Raw genomic sequence first — 19,710 nt, 5'->3', positions numbered from 1 at the left:
TTACAATCAGTACATTCTACTGAGGTACATAAAACAACCACATATCAAATAGCCGTTATCAGCCGCTATAAAATCAGTGCTAGTAAGAAAAGTGTGAGTGCATGAACGACAAATAAAACAGTCATAAACTTAAAGCTGCAATATGTAACTTTTTGAGCGACCCTACCAAATTCACATAGAAATATGAGTTATAGATCTGTCATTGTCATTGAAAGCAAGTCTAAGAAGCGGTACATCGGTTCTATGTGCGCTATTTCTATGCTTCCAGTTCTTAAGTTTAGTTTTTGCGTCTTTTACTTCCGGTTTAGTACACCAGCTTAAAACAGCTGAAAATGCAATATTTCTGGTTATGGAAAATATATTTCACAGCGGTTTAGATGGTACAATGATTTTCTACACTATATTTATCTTCAAGCTTTAGTGCTGTGCTTAAGTGCAGTGCTGGAAAATAAATATATACTGTAGCTCTTCAGAACCAGGGTTGGAGACCAAATAGAATACATGTGTCTCTAGAGCAGGGTTTCCGGAAATTTGCCGCCATACAACGTGAATGGCATTTGAGAAATTTACTGGACATCCATATGCATTGGGTGCGTAACGCATTAGTGCGTCCACTCATGGTGCTCAAAATCACATTTCGATTATTGTAATTCATCCTAACAGAATATAAATTATCCTGTAAAGTTGTAATTAAAAAAAGTAAAACAAATGTTCTTATACCAACATGACAGGTTTTATTGAAAAACGAAACATTGGTCATTGCGTCTTCATTTATTTTACCTTTATTTAACTAGGCAAGTCAGATAAGAACAAATTCTTATTTACAATGACGGCCTACACCGGCCAAACCTGGACGACGCTGGGCCAATTGTGCGCCGCCCTGGAATCGAACCAGGGGGTCTGTAATGACGCCTCAAGCACTGAGCTGCAGTGCCTTAGACCGTTGCGCCACTCGGGAGCCCATCCTGGCAATAAATCTTAAATTAATATCTTCTTTTTTTTAATGGAGGAAAAAAACATTTACCCTAGAAGAACAAGTCGCCTACAAATAACTTCAAAATATATTTAAATTAATAAATAACAAAACACAGCTGTTTTCAAATACAATCTAGGCGTCTCTAATTTAGTTTAATGTATGTAATGCTAGGGAAAAAACTTAAATATGCAACCCCTTAGGTCCCCAGGACCAGGATAAAGAAACACTGCCCTAGGCTGCCACAAAATGAAGAAATTATAAAACTGATGTTGGACGATCAAATTCGATATGTAAATAAACTAAATTCGTTAAGGCTGGTTCATTGAGAGAAAGCTTATTTTACTATGCTCCTGTGAAACGAGGCCAACGCCATAAATTTATGAAATCACTTGTTTCTAAAGCTCAAATTATATCTCACTCTTTTTACAGTTCTGCTGGATAATGTTAACAAATGTTATGTTTATTGTAATTCGAACTATCATGGGGTCACGACTCGTGTCATGTGTGATATACGTGGTTTATTGATAACAACTATGTTCCCTACTACAGGCAGTTGGCTGCGTAGTGATTTCAACATTGTAACTCTCCGATGTGACTAGTTGGCAAAGATGTTTCATTTATAAGTGCTACTGAATAAGCACCAATTGCACACAATACACTGCCTCGTTACTTTGTCCTCAAGAAGTCGTGATCTTGAGGCCGTCTTTACTCTGTTTTGGAGAAATAATTATCTCTCGGTGGGCACACTGGAAACGGGGATAATCAATTCAATCTTCTCCAATTTTGCCCAGTTGGGGTACACTTAGCTGAAGTCCTTTCTGAGGACCTCACGTCTTTTGCGTCAGTAAAAATAGAAATACACACAGCAACATTTTTATTTATCGTCTTATAATATTTTTTATCAGCCTAAAGCTGGCATTTACCGGCTAACGGAAACGCTGCTCTAGAGTAACCAATCAGAGCAGGGAAAAAAAGCCTTACCGCCACGTCTAGGTTGGCCCCGGCGTCAATCAACATCTGGACCAGAGCTTCGTCTCCCGCTGAGCACGCATACATCAGAGGGGTCATACCCTGCAGAGAGAGAGAGAGAGTGAGTGAGAGACAGAGGGAGAGAGAAAGAGACGATGTAATGCTTTGTTTAGAATATGATCTACCAACTACAGCACGTTAGACCTCAACTCAGCAGTTGAGTTCACACAAAATGCACACACCCACACACCTCCATTCAGCACTATAAACCCACAAACACACACACACACGCACACAGCACCCCCCGATCCCAACTCACACACACCCTGCTCACCCCTCTCACTCTCTCTCTCTCAATACCTGGTCGTCCATGCTGTTTACCCCGTCAGGCCCCAGTAGGTCGATGGCCTGGCCAATCAGGTCGGTGCGTCCACAGTTGAGCATGCGGAAGCCCAGGTCCAAGTGAAACTTATCAGTGGCTGCCTTGGAGTCCAGACGCCTGAACGAACTAAAACAACACTCAGGCCTTGGGGAGAAACAGGGAGAAGAAGAAGAAGAAGAAGAAGAAGAAGAAGAAGAAGAAGAAGAAGAAGAAGAAGAAGAAGAAGAAGAAGAAGAAGAAGAAGAAGAAGAAGAAGAAGAAGAAGAAGAAGAAGAAGAAGAAGAAGAAGAAGAAGAAGAAGAAGAAGAAGAAGAAGAAGAAGAAGAAGAAGAAGAAGAAGAAGAAGAAGAAGAAGAAGAGAGACAAATTGAGGAGAAAGAGGTTAGCGTTAGGTTAGTCAGAGTTCATCAACCACATAATGTAATGGGTGGAGCAGTTTCATACTTTAACAATGTTTCTTCGAGTAGGACGATGTCTAGAGTAGACATATGGTGTAAATCTAACTAGGCTGAGACCTTTGAAAGGGGACAGAAGTTACGTTTTGATGACTGATGAAGTAATGTGTTGACGATTTAACTAGCTAATTTGACAGGAGCAAAATATAAGTGAGAGACATATATTCAAGCCTCTCCTCCATCAGCTGATCTACTGTAGGATCAGGTCCCCACTGTCCATGTAATCTTTTTCATTCTGCAGCGATACGCCATCCCATCTGGTTTGGGCTTAGTGGGACTTTCATTTGTTTTTCAACAGGACAACGACCCAACACACCTCCAGGCTATGTAAGGGGTATTTGACCAAGAAGGAGAGTGATGGAGTGCTGCATCAGATGACCTGGCCTCCACAATCACCCGACCTCAACCCAATTGAGATGGTTTGGGATGAGTTGGACTGCAGAGTGAAGGAACAGCAGCCAACAAGTGCTCAGCATATGTGGGAACTCTTTCAAGACTGTTGGAAAAGCATTCCAGCTGAAGCTGGTTGAGAGAATGCCAAGAGTGTGCAAAGCTGTCATCAAGGCAAAGGGTGGCTACGTTGAAGAATCTCAAATATAAAATATACTTTGATTTGTTTAACACTTTTTTGGTTACTACATGATTCCATATGTCTTATTTCATAGTTTTGATGTCTTCACTATTATTCTACAATGTAGAAAACAGTAAAAATAAAGAAAAACCCTTGAATGAGTAGGTGTGTCCAACCTTTTGACTGGTACTGTGTATTTATATATATATATATATATATATATATATATATATATATATATATATATATATAAAATTATATTTTTAAATAATGACTAGCTCAAGAATAAGTGAAAATTGACAAATTAAATTTTCTGGTAAAAATGTGGAGTCATACACGTAAGTTTGCACTCCCAATTTTAATTTGCTCTATGGTTCAGGTGGCCAAGTGTAGGCTACGGCGAAAATCTGTTTGGCTCAGTCGTGACTCGCGAAGAGGAAGAACTTTGCAGGTGTTTCTGATTAATAAACATGCTGGTGGGTGATAACATTCAAATAAAACCCAGCCCTTAAAATAAACGTAGACTACAAAGTATTAGCACGTCATAGAGGGGAAACACAAGGCATTGACATTTTAAAAATCCGAAGTCCCCACTTCGGATTTCCCCCTTCAAGCCCAAATACACTGAACAAATATATAAACACAACATGTAAAGTGTTGATCCCATGTTTCATGAGCTGAGATAAAATATCCCAGAAATGTTCCATATGCACAAAAGTCTTATTCCTCTCACATTTTGCGTACAAATTTGTTTACATCCCTGTTAGTGAGCATTTCTCCTATGCCAAGATAATCCATTCACCTGACAGGTGTGGCATATCAAGAAGCTGATTAAACACCATGATCATTGGACAGGTGCACCTTGTGCTGGGGACAATAAAAGGCCACTTTAAAATGTGCAGTTTTGTCACAGATGTCACAAGTTTTGAGAGAGCGTGCAATTGGCATGCTGACTGCAGGAATGTCCACCAGAGCTGTTGCCAGATAATTTAATGTTAATTTGTCTACCATAAGCCGCCTCCAACGTCATTTTAGAGAATTTGGCATTAAGTCCAACCGGCTTCTCAACTGCAGACCACACGTAACCCCGCCAGCCCAGGACCTCCACATCCAGCCTCTTCACCGTGCTGAGGAGTATTTATGTCTGTAATAAAGCCCTTTTGTGGGGAAAAACTCATTCTGATTGGCTGGGACTGGCTTCCCAGTGGGTGGGCCTGGCTGCCAAGTGGGTGGGCCTATGTCCTCCAAGGCCCACCCATGGCTGCACCCCTGCCCAGTCATGTGAAATCCAGAGATTAGGGCCTAATGAATTTATTTCAATTGACTGATTTCCTTATATGAACTGTAACTCAGTAAAATCTTTGAAATTGTTGCATGTTGCTTTTATATTTTTGTTCAGTATATATCATACTCTGACTAAAACGATGACTTATTGACTTCAACCATTGTCCAACATCATGGGTAAGCTCTGTGCATCGTCTTTCAGTTGAAAGAAAGTGAATTTCCGCTCTTGTGGTACTTTAAACCACATCAGGCGACCACTTTTGAGGTCTGGGAAAAATCCCCCCAAAACGTTTTTGGGAGGGTATATCTGCCCTTTAATTCAATTGTGCAGCAGCAAGAGGCCATTTGTTTGGCTAGCTGTGTTTCTGTACTGTACAATAGTGTACATATGATGGCAGAGTTTGCAAAAACCAATTACCACCCCATTGATAGGCTACAAATCATCATGATATCATTGTGCCAGTTAGGCCTACTTTGGAGTAAAAATCTTATTTGGAAGGTTTTTGGGGAATGTCTTAGAAATGACTGTTCCGGCATGCTAACTGGCTACACAACACACACGGGCGCACACAAACAGGCCTTACTTCTTCAGAAAGTTGCAGGAAATACAAATCACTGATTTCATGAATTATGAGAAACTAGTTCAATTTAACTACCCTACCGCTGTCGTTCGCCTGTGAGCTGCTCCACGGGACAACCAGTTGTTTTAGCTGCGCACTCTTGCTGCCCGACCGATGATATTCTGCTCAAACTATGAGTGCGGTGCGTGTGTATGTGTGCAGCGCCCATAGCAAGGTGTATGTTGATTGGCTACTGTGCCACAATTCCCCCTTTTCTCCCTCCCTCCTCTCCTTCTTTCCATCAGACCCGGCTGTCGTTTTTGTTTCCGGAGTGCCTCTGCTAAGGATTTCAGAGATTTGTTATATGTAAAAAATGACAAATATCTTAAGCTGACAAGTGGTACGCTTTTTGCCTTTTTCTAACAAGGGGTACGGCCTACCCCCGCGCACCCACTCAATTCGAGCCCTGGATGTAGGAGTGTGTTTCAAAGAGCACTCTTTTTGGACACGTCAGAGAGTGATCTACCTGCATCTCTACTATGTATTTCACTGTGTGTGTGTGCTCTCTCTCTTACGTCAGTTGTCTGGGTTCACAGTCCAGGCCTGGAAGGAGCTGTCTGGCGGTCTGTCTGACATCATCGCTGTCCACCAATAGGCTGCGGCGGTGCTCAGCGTGCACAATGGCCACGCGCATCCACTCCATCAGGGGCGGCAATAGCAGGAAGGGCCTATAGAAGACACAGAATGTGGTTACAGAAAAATTCACACCCCATAAAGGGGCTATGGCGAGAGAAGGTTTGCATCCAAAATTCCCAATTCCCTATTTAGTGTAGTACTTTTGACCAGGGCCCATAGTGCTCAGTGATATGGTGCAATTTGGGACGCTTGTTATTATACAGCTCCCTTATAATGCACTCCTAATCTTGTATTTTTCCCCAAATATGAGTTGCAGGAAGGAAAGAAGGGCTTGTGTCCAAAATGTGTAAAACAGGGCTTGTGTCCCAAATGGCACAAATAGGACTCTGGTCAAAGGTAGTGCACTATATAGGGAATAATGTGCCATTTGGGACACATCCTGTTTTGAAAGAGGAACTCCAACTTTCCACTCAGCAGTCTAAATATGCATTTACTAAATGTAGCAAGTGATTTAGCTACCCAGGAGAGTTCAGGGAGAGAGAGAGAGATAGTCTATTCTTTCCTTTTTGAGTTTCTCTGGCTCAGAGTATCTCTGGCTCAGATCTGAAGACCAGTGTTCAGCAGGATGACTTCTCCTGACCCTGAACACCACTTGTGTGTGTGTGTGTGTGTGTGTGTGTGTGTGTGTGTGTGTGTGCGTGCGCGCGTCCTTGAGCATCTTCCACCTGCTAGCCATGTAATAGAGGTGGAAGAGGGGAAGGGGGTGAGACCAGTATAGAACAAAGTTGCCATTGATCCCCGCCCCCTTTCGTCACCCGACCCTCCACTCATCCCCTCCTCCCCCTAAACCTGAGCCCTAGGGGCCTGTCAGCAACTACCAACTCCCCCTAAACCCTTTAAAATCCCACCGACCCCCTACTTCCTCATCAGCAAACCCCTCTCAACTGCCAGCCCTGGGTGACAGCATCAGAGACCTTCCCTGTCCTGTCACTCTATGTGAATGCACTGGAGCATTATCTCCTCTCCCTCTTTCTGTCTCTGCCACTAGAGGTTGATAAGACAACCGAATGACAGTAGCAATGCTAGCTAACAATGCTAATGAAGTTTAAGAGTGCTAATGATGCTAACAATGCTAATGAAGTTTAAGAGTGCTAATGATGAGAACAATGTGAATGAGAGCACCTTGGAGTTGCCTGCTGTGCCTCGCTCAGTCTCATTCACAGATGTGTAGATGCGTGAATGACACCACAGGTGTTCAGGTGTCCATTATCCACAGTCAATATACACTACGGAGACGGTGTGTGTGTTTGTGTGTGTGTGTGTTATCTCCAGGGCGTTGCTCAGCATAACATCACAGCAGGAGTGTGTGTGATTACACAATCAATAGAGATGAGGGAGACAGTGTTCAAACACTTATTACTATCCCTGTTGCTGCTTCACACAATCAGACTACAATAAAACAATACAACTCCTCCTATACTGATGTTTTATTGTCACATACACCGGATAGGGGCAGTAAAATGAGTTGTTTTACAGGGTCAGCCATAATAGCATGGCGCCCCTGGAGCTAATTAGGGTTAAGTGTCCTTGTCGGCTTTTCGAACCAGTGACCTTTTGGTTACTGGCCAAACCCTCTAACCACTAGGCTACCTGCCGCATATACTCCTTTTGTTTACTACTGGCACTGTGATCCCATCTATATTTAAATAGAACAGCAAACACATAGACAAGAATAGACTACAACAAGTAGTGATATTGTTGCTGTGTTTGTGAGTGAGGGAGGGAGGGAAGAAGGGAGTTAGGGACAGAGAAAGAGCGAGAGAGAGAGAGAGAGCAAGAGAGAGAGAGAGAGAGAGAAAGAGAGAGTCATTTGTTTAATATTTGGAACCAAGGACTGATCACCCCAATCCACAAAAGTCGAGACAAATTTGACCCCAATAACTACCGTGGGATATGCGTCAACAGCAACCTTGGAATAATCCTCCGCATTATCATTAACAGCAGACTTGTACATTTCCTCAGTGAAAACTATGTACTGAGCAACATCAAATTGGCTTATTACCAAATTACCATATGACAGACCACATATTCACCCTGCACACCATAACTGACAAACAAACAAACCAAAATAAAAGCAAAGTCTTCTCATGCTTTGTTGATTTCAAAAAAGCTTTTGACTCAACTTGGCATGAGGGTCTGCTATATAAATTGATGGAAAGTTGTGTTGGGGGGGGAAACAAACAACATTAAAATATGTATGTACACAAATAACAAGTGTGCAGTTAAAATTGGCAAAAAACACACAGATTTATTTCTGTAGAAATGTAGTATAATATGCCATTTAGCAGACGCTTTTATCCAAAGCGACTTAGTCATGCGTGCATACATTTTTACGTATGGGTGGTCCGGGGGATCGAACCCACTACCCTAGCGTTACAAGCGCCAAGCTCTACCAATTGAGCTACAGAGAACCACAGTCATTGACAAGGTTAGAAATAATGATTTTTAATAGAAATAATAATTGTGTCCTTCAAACTTTGCTTTCGTCAAATAATCCTCCATTTGCAGCAATTACAGCCTTGCAGACCTTTGGCATTCTAGTTGTCAATTTGTTGAGGTAATCTGAAGAGATTTCACCCCATGCTTCCTGAAGCACCTCCCACAAATTGGATTGGCTTGATGGGCACTTCTTACGTACCATACGGTCAAGCTGCTCCCACAACAGCTCAATAGTGTTGATATCCGGTGACCGTGCTGGCCACTCCAATATAGACAGAATACTAGCTGGCTGCTTCTTCCCTAAATAGTTCTTGCATAGTTTGGAGCTGTGCTTTGGGTCATTGTCCTGTTGTAGGAGGAAATTGGCTCCAATCAAGCGCCGTCCACAGGGTATGGCATGGCGTTGCAAAATGGAGTGATAGCCTTCCTTCTTCAAGATCCCTTTTACCCTGTACAAATCTCCCACTTTACCACCACCAAAGCACCCCCAGACCATCACATTGCCTCCACCATGCTTGACAGATGGCATCAAGCACTCCTCCAGCATCTTTTCATTTGGTCTGCGTCTCACAAATGTTCTTCTTTGTGATCCGAACACCTCAAACTTTGATTTGTCTGTCCAAAACACTTTTTTCCAATCTTCCTCTGTCCAGTGTCTGTGTTATTTTGCCCATCTTAATCTTTTATTTTAATTGGCCAGTCTGAGATATGGCTTTTTCTTTGCAACTCTGCCTAGAAGGTCAGCATCCCAGAGTCGACTTTTCAATGTTGACGTTGAGACTGGTGTTTTGCGGGTATTATTTAATGAAGCTGCCAGTTGAGGACCTGTGAGCCATCTGTTACTCAAACTAGACACTAATGTATTTGTCATTTTGCTTGTTTTCAGTTGTGCTAACATAATTGCAAAAGGGTTTTCTAAAAAAATATAATTGCAAAAGGGGGTCAATTAGCCTTTTAAAATAGCCATTTACAACATTAATAATGTGTACACTGTTTTTCTGATCAATTGTATGTTATTTTAATGGACATAACAATTGCTTTTCTTTCGAAAACAAGGACATTTCTAAGTGACCCCAAACTTTTGAACGGTAGTGTATATATCAAGGAATTAGCGAGGGCACTAGAACCATCTGCAACACCCGGCCTCACCCTACTGGAATCTAAAGTCAAATGTATACTGTTTGCTGATGATCTGATGCTTCTGTCCCAAATCTACAACATCACCTAGATCTTCTGCACAGATTCTGTCAGACCTGGGCCCTGACAGTGAATCTCAGTAAGACAAAAATAATGGTGTTCCTAAAAAGGTCTAGTTGCCAGGACCACAAATACAAATTCCATCTAGACACCGTTGCCCTAGAGCTAACAAAAAACTATAACTACCTCGGCCTAAACATCAGCACCACAGGTAACTTCCACAAAGCTGTGAACGATCTGAGAGACAAGGCAAGAGGGGCCTTCTATGCCATCAAAAGGAACATAACACTCAACATCCCAATTAGGATCTGGCTAGAAATACTTCAATCAGTTATATAATCCATTCCCCTTTATGGTTGTGAGGTCCACTCACCAACCAAAAATTCACAAAATGGGACAAACACCAAATTGAGACTCTGCATGCAGAATTCTGCAAAATCATCCTCAGTGTACAACGTAAAACACCAAATAATGCATGCAGAGCAGAATTAAGACGATACCCGCTAATTATCAAAATCCAAAAAAGAGACATTCAATTCTAAAACCACCTAAAAGGAAGCGATTCCCAAACCTTCCATGCCAAAGTAATCACCTACAGAGAGATACACTTAGAGAAGAGTTCCCTCAGCAAACTGGTCCTGGGGCTCTGTTCACAAATACAAACAAACCCCACAGAACCCCAGGACAGCAACACAATTAGACCCAACCAAATCATGAGAAAACAAAAAGAAAATTACTTGACACATTGAAAATAATTTACCCAGAATAAATGTGCAAATTGGAATGCTATTTGGCCCTAAAAAGATATATACCTGACCACTGTGACTGACCCAAAATTAAGGAAAGCTTTGACTATGTACAGACTCAGTGAGCATAGCCTTGCTATTGAGAGAGGCCACCGTAGGTAGATCTGGCTCTCAAGAGAAGACAGGCTATGTGCACACTGCCCACAAAATGAGGTGGAAACTGAGCCGCACTTCCTAACCAAATGTATGACCATATTAGAGACACATATTTCCCTCAGATTACACAGACCAACAAATAATTTGAAAAATCTAATTTAGATAAAGTCCGATATCTATTAGGTGAAATAGCACAGTGTGTCATCATAGCAGCAAGATGTATGACCTGTTGCCACAAGAAAAGGGCAACCATTGAACATCATTGTTTTTTATTTTCCCTTTTGTACTTGAACTATTTGGACATTGTTACAACACCGTACCTAGCCATAATATAACATTTGAAAGGTCTCTGTTCTTTAGAAACTTTTGTGAGTGTAATGTTTACTGTTCATTTATGTTTATTATCTATTTCAGTTGCCATGGCAATGTAAACATGTTTCCAATGTTTCCCATGCTAAAATACCTTTGAATTGAGCGAGAGAGAGAGAGAGAGAGAGAGAGAGAGAGAGAGAGAGAGAGAGGCAAATATATACAGATAGATTGTGATGACAGCATGACAGAAGAGGAGAGGGGGATATAAAGGTGTGTGTGTGTGTGTGTGTGTGTGTGTATGTGTGTGTGTCTGTTCGTCTGCTGTGGATAATTTCCATCCAGTAATCCCAGTGACTTTTAGAAGACCATGCACACAGGTAAACACTCCTGCTACCAGACCACGCACACAGTGCTCTCCCTCTCGCTTTCTCTATTGCCTGTCTCTGACCCCTGCCATGACAACCAAATGAAATCAGAATGTAGGAAATACATGTTTTGTTACAGCACTTGGGCTACAGTCAGCAAAGGTGAGTAGTTAAACAGATAGCGCCTTCTAACTAAAATTCTCATCTGATAACCTGTTCGTCCTCTCCCTGCCTTAACATGGGCGGTGCTCTCTCTCTCACTCGCTCTACTGCCTTTCTTCAACTCCTGCCATAATCATATGACCAAATACCATTATCATATGACAGAAATGGCTGGCCTTAACAATGATGGGGTTAGCTTATTAATATTAATTAGATTCTGCTTTTATTAGCTAAATAATTGATTTACTGGCTGGCAATATGTATAGCTAGCTAGCTGACTACATAGTACCATAGTATGAATTATACAGTGTAGTTAGCTAGCTAGCCATTCATTAATTTACTTACAGTCCTCTGCACTCCCAAAAATGAACTTATTTACATTTACGTCATTTAGCAGACGCTCTTATCCATAGCGACTTACAAATTGGTGCATTCACCCATGTCATGCACTTTTCTCCTCTTTGGTGATGGAACTTCTATTTAGGGCACTAGCTACTTTTTCCATTCATCCACCGCCATCACCTCATGTTTCAGCATGATAATGCACGGCCCCATGTTGTAAGGATCTGTAATCAAGACCAGACATGTCACCCATTGAGGATGTTTGGGATGCTCTGGATCAACGTGTACGACAGTGTGTTCCAGTTTCCGCCAATATCCAGCAACTTCTCACAGCCATTGAAGAGGAGGGGGACAACATTCCACAGGCCACAATCAACAGCCTGATAAACTCAATGCGAAGGAGATGTGTAGCGCTGCATGAGGCAAATGGTGGTCACCCCAGATACTGACTGGTTTTCTGATCCACGCCCATACCTTTTTTTAAGGTATCTGTGACCAGCAGATGCATATCTGTAGTCCCAGTCATGTGAAATCCATAGATTAGGGCCTAATGAATTTCAATTGACTGATTTCCTTATAAGAACAGTAACTCAGTAAAATCTTTTAAATTGTTGCATGTTGCATTTATATTTTTTGTTCAGTGTACTGTAGCTACCTCTCTTTAGCAAACACCACAAAGAGAAAGAGAGAGAGCGGGTAGTGCGCGCTGCTGAACTGTTACTGCAGGCCAAAGCAATACATTGCAGACCGATGAGAACGGAAAGAGGTTTCCAGCTTTTTCCAGCGCGTTTCTCCAGTTCTCCTTACAAGCTGTGCTCAACTCTTTTTCAGGTTTTACAGTTGGGGGTTCAAATCATTGCTGCCTGGCGCTTTACAGTGGGACAATCAATCAAACTCATCATGGTATATTATTGGAGGGGTCAAATTGACTGTTTCTAATATTGGAGGGGTCATGATCTACCCCCCCCCGCTCTTATCCAGAGCGACTTACAGTTAGTGAGTGCATACATTTTCATACTGGCCCCCTGTGGGAAACGAACCCACAACCATGGCGTTGAAAGCACCATGCTCTACCAACTGAGCTACAGGGGGGGCAAGTATGTGTGTGTGGGTGTCTGCAACTAATTCTAAAATCAATTTATATACCATAAGACACTGCGATAACGTTCACCCTTCCCACTGCCGCACCTCACAATTCTCTATCAGATATAGAAGTACCATTCTCTGGAATTCTTATCTTCACATTGCCAAAATATCATCATCCCTCAATAACTTCAAACGAAGACTGGGGATCAGCCTGATGAACCAAACTAATCAGTAATCTCCTCCATATGGCCTAACTCTCACATGCACATACACATTTAAACAAAACAAATATTATTATATTTTTTACAAGATCATTGATAAATTAATTTATACATTCATAATTAGTTGGTTTTGCTATCTGTTTTAACATACCTTTTTTATTTTTTGTACTTATGTATATTGTTTTTTTGTGGTGTGGTTTTCCTATAAACCCTTCAACTTCCAACCACACCTGCACACCTTCATTACTTGTATTTTCATTTTCTTGTTGTCTATCACTTGTTTTCTTTGGTGCAAATACATAAACTGTGCATGTGTGTGTATCCATAATTGTAACCAGGATCACTCTACTCTGAGCCACTTTACAGCATATTAGATATAACAGCACAAACAACACTCTGGCTCTCAGCCCAGAGCCATTTCAATCAAGCATTTTCATCTCCAATACTAAACACTCTTATTGATTCACCAAAAAGCTGCTCTCTAGATTAAACCAATCAGAAACCTGTTCCACATTCCCACGGGTGTGGTATAAAAGGAAACAAATCCCACTATCCTGGTTTATTGAATGTTCTGCTTCATTTATGGCCCTCTCGTATCTGAACCAGAGGCCCGAAACTGGACACTCTCAGCAGTTTTAAGACAAGAATGGTGTGTGTGTGTGCACGTTTGTCCTTGCACGCGTGAGTGAGTGTGTGCGTGCATCGGTGTGTATACACACCCCTGCCAGTGACCCACACAGGAAATTAGACAGAGCGTGTCTGTCTGTATGTACCCCACCCATCATCACCCTCCCAATCTGTCCCCATCACCATGTTACCCCAGAACAACACACATATATACACACACACACACAAACCAGCCCCCACCTTTCACAGTAACCGGTGTGCCCTCTGTCTGACCTGTGTGTTTGATAGGGGCTCAAGTTCACCCCCGACCCCAAGGCCTGATGCCCGCTTTGGACTGAAACTAGATAACATGACGGATACTCCACTGACCCGCTTGCCTCCAAACACTACCCCCCACACTAGTGTTGTCACGATACCAGAATTTCGACTTCGATACCATGTTTAGTATCACGATACACGATACCATCACGATACTTGATACCAAAACAAAGAAAAATAAGACATTAGCCAAAGTCACAGAATGGCACTTGACCCAGACAGATAATCTCAGCTACTGCTCTGTTCAATCGTTGGGCATCTTTTGAGTTAAATATCATTACATTTGACAATTTGTATGTATATTTTTTAGAGACAGTCTTGTATGCATTAATGAATACATTATACAATCAATTTGACTTTGTTTTTTACCAATCTAACTACAAAACAACATAATGGTAATCATTTATTTGAATGGTAAATCTCTATTGATAAACTGGGTAAATCGAGATGTAGCCTAGGTCTATACAAAATACAGGTGAATGCATATTATTCAAAAGGATTGTGTTATTGAGCTTGTTTTAGCTGATTTTGCATTATGGTTAGCATATTATGTTTGCTTCAGCTGTAAGCTAGCAAGGAAAGGTAGCCTACAGTTAAAGCTGAAAGCTACCGGTATCGTCTTGCAATGTAAAGTGTGCTAGCCTGTATGGCCATTGTTTTGCGAACAGTTTCAACATTTCTACATGCCGTGTTGCATTATTCTAGTGTGTTAACTTCTGTGCAGCATGAATGGGGAGCTAACACAGACTCTGAGCTCCTTTAAAATTGATAGACCTAAAGGCCTTTCTCTTTAGGATGGCTTTCTGTTGATAGATGTGCTCCTTGGTGTCCTTGTCCCTTGTAAAGTCACCTGTGTTCTTTGTGTCAGATGCCCTGTCTAGTTGTGTCCCAAAAAAAAAGAAAAGTGTATTTTAAATGCTATGCACTGAGATAATTTTTACAAATGTAATAATTAATAATAATAATAATAATAATAATAATTATTATTATTATTATTATTATTATTATTATTATTATTATTATTATTATTATTCACAATTCCTACCAGATTACATTAATTTTTTTCCTCATCGATCTACACACAATACCCCTTAAGTATTCAGACCCTTTACTCAGTACTTTCTTGAAGCACCTTTGGCAGCGATTACAGCCTCGAGTCTTCTTGGATATGACACTACAAGCTTGGCACACCTGTATTAAGGGGAGTTTCTCCCATTCTTCTCTGCAGATCCTCTCAAGCGCTGTCAGGTTGTATGGGGAGCGTCGCTGCACAGCTATTTTCAGGTCTCTCCAGAGATGTTCGATCGGGTTGTAGTCTCTGGCTGGGCCAATCAAGGACATACAGAGACTTGTCCCGAAACCACTTCTGCGTTCTCTTGGCTGTGTGCTTAGGGTCGTTGTCCTGTTGGAAGGTGAAACTTCGTCCCAGTCTGAGGTCCTGAGCGCTCTGAGCAGGTTTTCATCAAGGACCTCTCTGTACTTTGCTCTGTTCATCTTTGCCTCGATCCTGACTAGTCTCCCAGTTCCTGCCGCTGAAAAACATCCCCAGAGCATGATACTGCCACCACCATGCTTTACCGTAGGGATGGTGCCAGGTTTCCTCTAGATGTGACGCTTGGCATTCAGGCCAAAGAGTTCAATCTTGGTTTCATCAGACTAGAATCTTGTTTCTCATGGTCTGAGAGTCCTTTAGGTGCCTTTTGGCAAACTCCAAGCAGGCTGTCATGTGCCTTTTACTGAGGAGTGGCTTCCGTCTGGCCACTCTACCATAAAGGCCTGATTGATGGAGTGCTGCAGAGATGGTTGTCCTTCTGGAAGGTTCTCCCATCTCTACAGAGGAACTCTGGAGCTCTGTCAGAGTGACCATCGGGTTCTTGATCACCTCCCTGACCAAGGCCCTTCTACCCCGATTGCTCAGTTTGGCCGGGCGGCCAGCTCTAAGAAGAGTCTTGGTGGTTCCAAACTTCTTCGGCCACTGTGTTCTTGGGGACCTTCAATGCTGCAGAATTTTTTTGGTACCCTTCCCCAGATCTGTGCCTCAACACAATCCTGTCTCGGAGCTCTACGGACAATTCCTTCGACCTCATGGCTTGGTTTTTGCTCTGACATGCACGGTCAACTGTGGGACCTTATATAGACAGGTGTGTGCCTTTCCACATCATGTCCAATCAATTTAATTTACCACAGATGGACTCCAATCAAGTTGTAGAAACATCTCAAGGATGATCAATGGAAACAGGATGCTCCTGAGCTCAATTTCGAGTCTCATTGCAAAGGGTCTGAATACTTATGTAAATAAGATATTTATGTTTTTTATTTTTTATAATTTTGCACTCTAATAACCTGTTAAATGACGTAAATGTAATGTAAATGTTTTCACTTTGTCATTATCGGGTATTGTGTGTAGATTGATGAGGAAAGTGTTTTATTTAATCAATTTTAGAATAAGGCTGTAACGTAACAAAATGTGGAAAAACGGAAGGGGTCTGAATACTTTCCATTATCAGTGTATTTTACATTGTAATAAAGCCAATGCAGGCTTATCAGAGTAAGTTGTGTGCACCCTAACCCCTGACTCCTCATCCTACCCCTCCAGGGCTGATCTTAGATCAGAGATCCTAGATATAGAGCCAATCTGTACACAGCCTGAGAGTGGGCTTCACTGTAGCTAAGACTGATCCCAGATGAGAGTTCTGAGACTGCCTCTGAATGAGATGGCAATACAAATAGGGCCGAGTTTAACTGGCTTCTGATCTGTACACGGCACGTGTCTGGACTTATGTAGAGCTGTGTCCATTACAACTACAACAGATCTGAGCGCAATCTAATAACGAGACAGACTCAGATCTTGGGGTTAACCATATTAAGATTCCCTCAATCACAGATCTAGGATCAGATTACCTTGCTCCCACACATAAATGTAACCATTACAAGAATGAAAAATATTTGACCCTGTATTAGTGTTTAGAGGCAACTTTTTCTCCCCACTCTTTATCATCACTACACCTTGTCCAATTAGACACACTCACTTTGTACAGCTAGAGCCTGTGTGTGTGTGTGTGTGTGTGTGTGTGTGTGTGTGTGTGTGTGTGTGTGTGTGTGTGTGTGTGTGTGTGTGTGTGTGTGTGTGTGTGTCTAGGGTGGTCTGGGGAGTGGAATTACTCACGCTTTGGAAGCAGACATGATTGGTTTGGGAGGGGAGGGGTAAAGAAAGGGTACAGAAAATTGGTCATTAACATCTCTCACTGATGAAAGTTGTTGTTGACATTAAAGATATTTAGTGGGATGACTCAGTGTGGTAGTAAACCATACCACACACACACACACACACGTACAAAATAATGCACAAACACACACACACACACTTGTAACAGACGCACACAAACACACACATTACAGTTTTTCTGAAACACTAAACCCCATTCTCTGAAACAAATGCTCAGCGGCCTAAACCCATTTGTCTTTATGCAAAACTCTAAACACATTCTCACTCACTAAAACATATTTCACACTGTGATGCACTTGTGTTACAAAATGGTAAACACAGGCAGCAAAAGTTAAACACAACTACAACACAGTTGTCATCGTTTACACACAACAATTCCAAATTGTTCACACTTGTTTCTGATGATGTGATCAAACCAATTGTACAGAATATAAGCCAGTTCAGAGTGCACAGGTGGCACAGGTGCGTTGAATGTTGATACCAACAATGGATGGAAACAATCTGAGAGGCAGAGGAGGAAGAGTACGTGTAAGAGGTGGTGGACGAGGAGGAAGAGTACGAGGACGAGGAAGAGCAAGACCAAGAACAGTAATTTCAGAAGACATTCGAGCAACTGTGATAGATCATGTTGTTGTTCATGGAATGACAATGAGGGAAGCAGGACAAAGACATGATGCTGAGGCAGAATGAATCTCTCATTGACTTTGATTTCACAGTTGCACAACATTTTTGAGTGTACTGTAATGTGCTTTTCATTTAGAGAGTTCTTTGTTCTTTGGGCTTTTGCAGTTGGACTACTGTATTTTTATGCTAGTGCTGAATATACAGACATTCAATACTGTATTACTTGCAGTACTTACAGTATACAATATTTTCACTGTACTAAGCTGTGATTACTATACTTTTTGTTTTAATTGCAAAATGCGTTTACTATACACAATGTAAAAATAAAATCTGTAACTACATGCCCTGGACGCTGTGTTCTCCATTTTTTGATGTAGTGTCTAATGAACGGTCTGTAGTGTTTATATATTGACTAGCTGTGTGTATGATCTGAAATAATTGTTTGATTTTGAGCACAGATTAAATGGTTTTGAGGCGATTGTTTGATTTTGCCAGAAGAGTCAGGGGTATTATGAATGTAGTTTGAAGATTTGGTTTTGTGTTTAAAGTTTTGAGAAAATGGGTGAAGGTTTCAAGAAATGTGTCTTAGCAATCGAGAAAAACTGTAACAGCCTTTCTCCTCTGAAGCACACAAACCAATGCTTTCACCGCATTGTCTGTTGAATGTTGAATTAATTATGTTCCTGTGATAAGAAGACGTGTTGAGTAGAGTTGGGGTCTGCTCAAATGTCTTGGGCCACACAGAGTTATGGTTAGAGTTTACAACAAAATGCTTCGAGAGAGAGAGAGAGAGAGAGAGAGAGAGAGAGAGAGAGAGAGAGAGAGAGAGAGAGAGAGAGAGAGAGAGAGAGAGAGAGAGAGAGAGAGAGAGAGAGAGAGAGAGAGAGAGAGAGAGAGAGAGAGAGAGAGAGAGAGAGAGAGAGAGAGAGAGAGAGAGAGAGAGAGAGAGAGAGAGAGAGAGAGAGAGAGAGAGAGAGAGAGAGAGAGAGAGAGAGAGAGAGAGAGAGAGAGAGAGAGAGAGAAAGAGAAAGAGTGAGAGAGAACGAGAACAAGCGAGAGAAACAGAAAGAGAGAATTATGGTGGCATCACACTATAATTATTGAGAGGTACTAATTGTACACACACACACACACAAAGCCCTAGGTATGGGGAGTTGTGTGTGGTGTTCCTTTCTCTTTGATAATGAGGAGAGCATATGTGCTCTTTCACAGTGTGTCTGTTCACTATTAACACACGCAGGTACAGTATGGGAGACAGCTGGAGCAGATGTGTGTGTGTCTCAGGGTTGCAAAGCTACTGGTAGTTTACCAAAGTTACCAGAATCTACAGTACATTTGGTAATTAGCAGAAAATATATGGCTATCGTAACTTTGGTAATTTGTATATATAAAATCATATAAAGTGTTCATTTATTATGTCTGTGTCCATATTGTCCATGAGTTTCTAGTAGATAGACCATACTGTTCAAGAGAAAATAGCCTAATTAATGGGAAAAGCATCTAATCAACAATGCCATTATTTTCAACTAACTTTGCAACTCTTCCAACTTTTTCCACAACTGCCACCAGTCTGATGACAAAACATTCACAACAAATACATATTGACATAGTAAAATAAATAAACGTTTTTTGAAGGAGATTTCATGCTGAAACCCTCATAGCTGCCGCTTTCAAGGAGCGGGACACTAACCTGGAAGCTTATAAGAAATCCCGCTATGCCCTCCGACGAACCATCAAACAGGCAAAGCGTCAATACAGGACTAAGATCGAATCGTACCACACCAGCTCCGACGCTCGTCGGATGTGGCAGGGCTTGCAAAATATTACAGACTACAAAGGGAAGCACAGCCGCAAGCTGCCCTGTGACACGAGCCTACCAGACGAGCTAAATTACTTCTATGCGCGCTTTGAGGCAAGTAACACTGAAACATGCATGAGAGCATCAGTTGTTCCGGACGACTGTGTGATCACGCTCTCCGTAGCTGATGTGAGTAAG

The 19,710-nt window shown here is 41.7% G+C and overlaps 1 protein-coding gene across 1 annotated transcript in view; it reads right to left on the bottom strand.

Annotated features, from left to right (window-relative positions):
* The window catches only part of abtb2b (ankyrin repeat and BTB (POZ) domain containing 2b), a 131,782-nt gene that overhangs the window by 10,155 nt on the left and 101,917 nt on the right, over positions 1 to 19,710 (bottom strand). Inside the window, exons 4-6 of the mRNA XM_084168946.1 lie at positions 5,773 to 5,925; positions 2,306 to 2,471; positions 1,958 to 2,047 (exon numbers count right to left, since the gene is read on the bottom strand). Of these exons, the coding sequence (XP_084025072.1) occupies positions 1,958 to 2,047; positions 2,306 to 2,471; positions 5,773 to 5,925 (409 nt within the window). The remainder of the gene's footprint in view (positions 1 to 1,957; positions 2,048 to 2,305; positions 2,472 to 5,772; positions 5,926 to 19,710) is intronic.

Source organism: Coregonus lavaretus (assembly GCF_964263955.1).
Source record: "Coregonus lavaretus genome assembly, chromosome: 9".
NCBI classification, from domain to species: domain Eukaryota; kingdom Metazoa; phylum Chordata; class Actinopteri; order Salmoniformes; family Salmonidae; genus Coregonus; species Coregonus lavaretus.
This window is presented reverse-complemented; position numbering and strand designations above follow the sequence as displayed.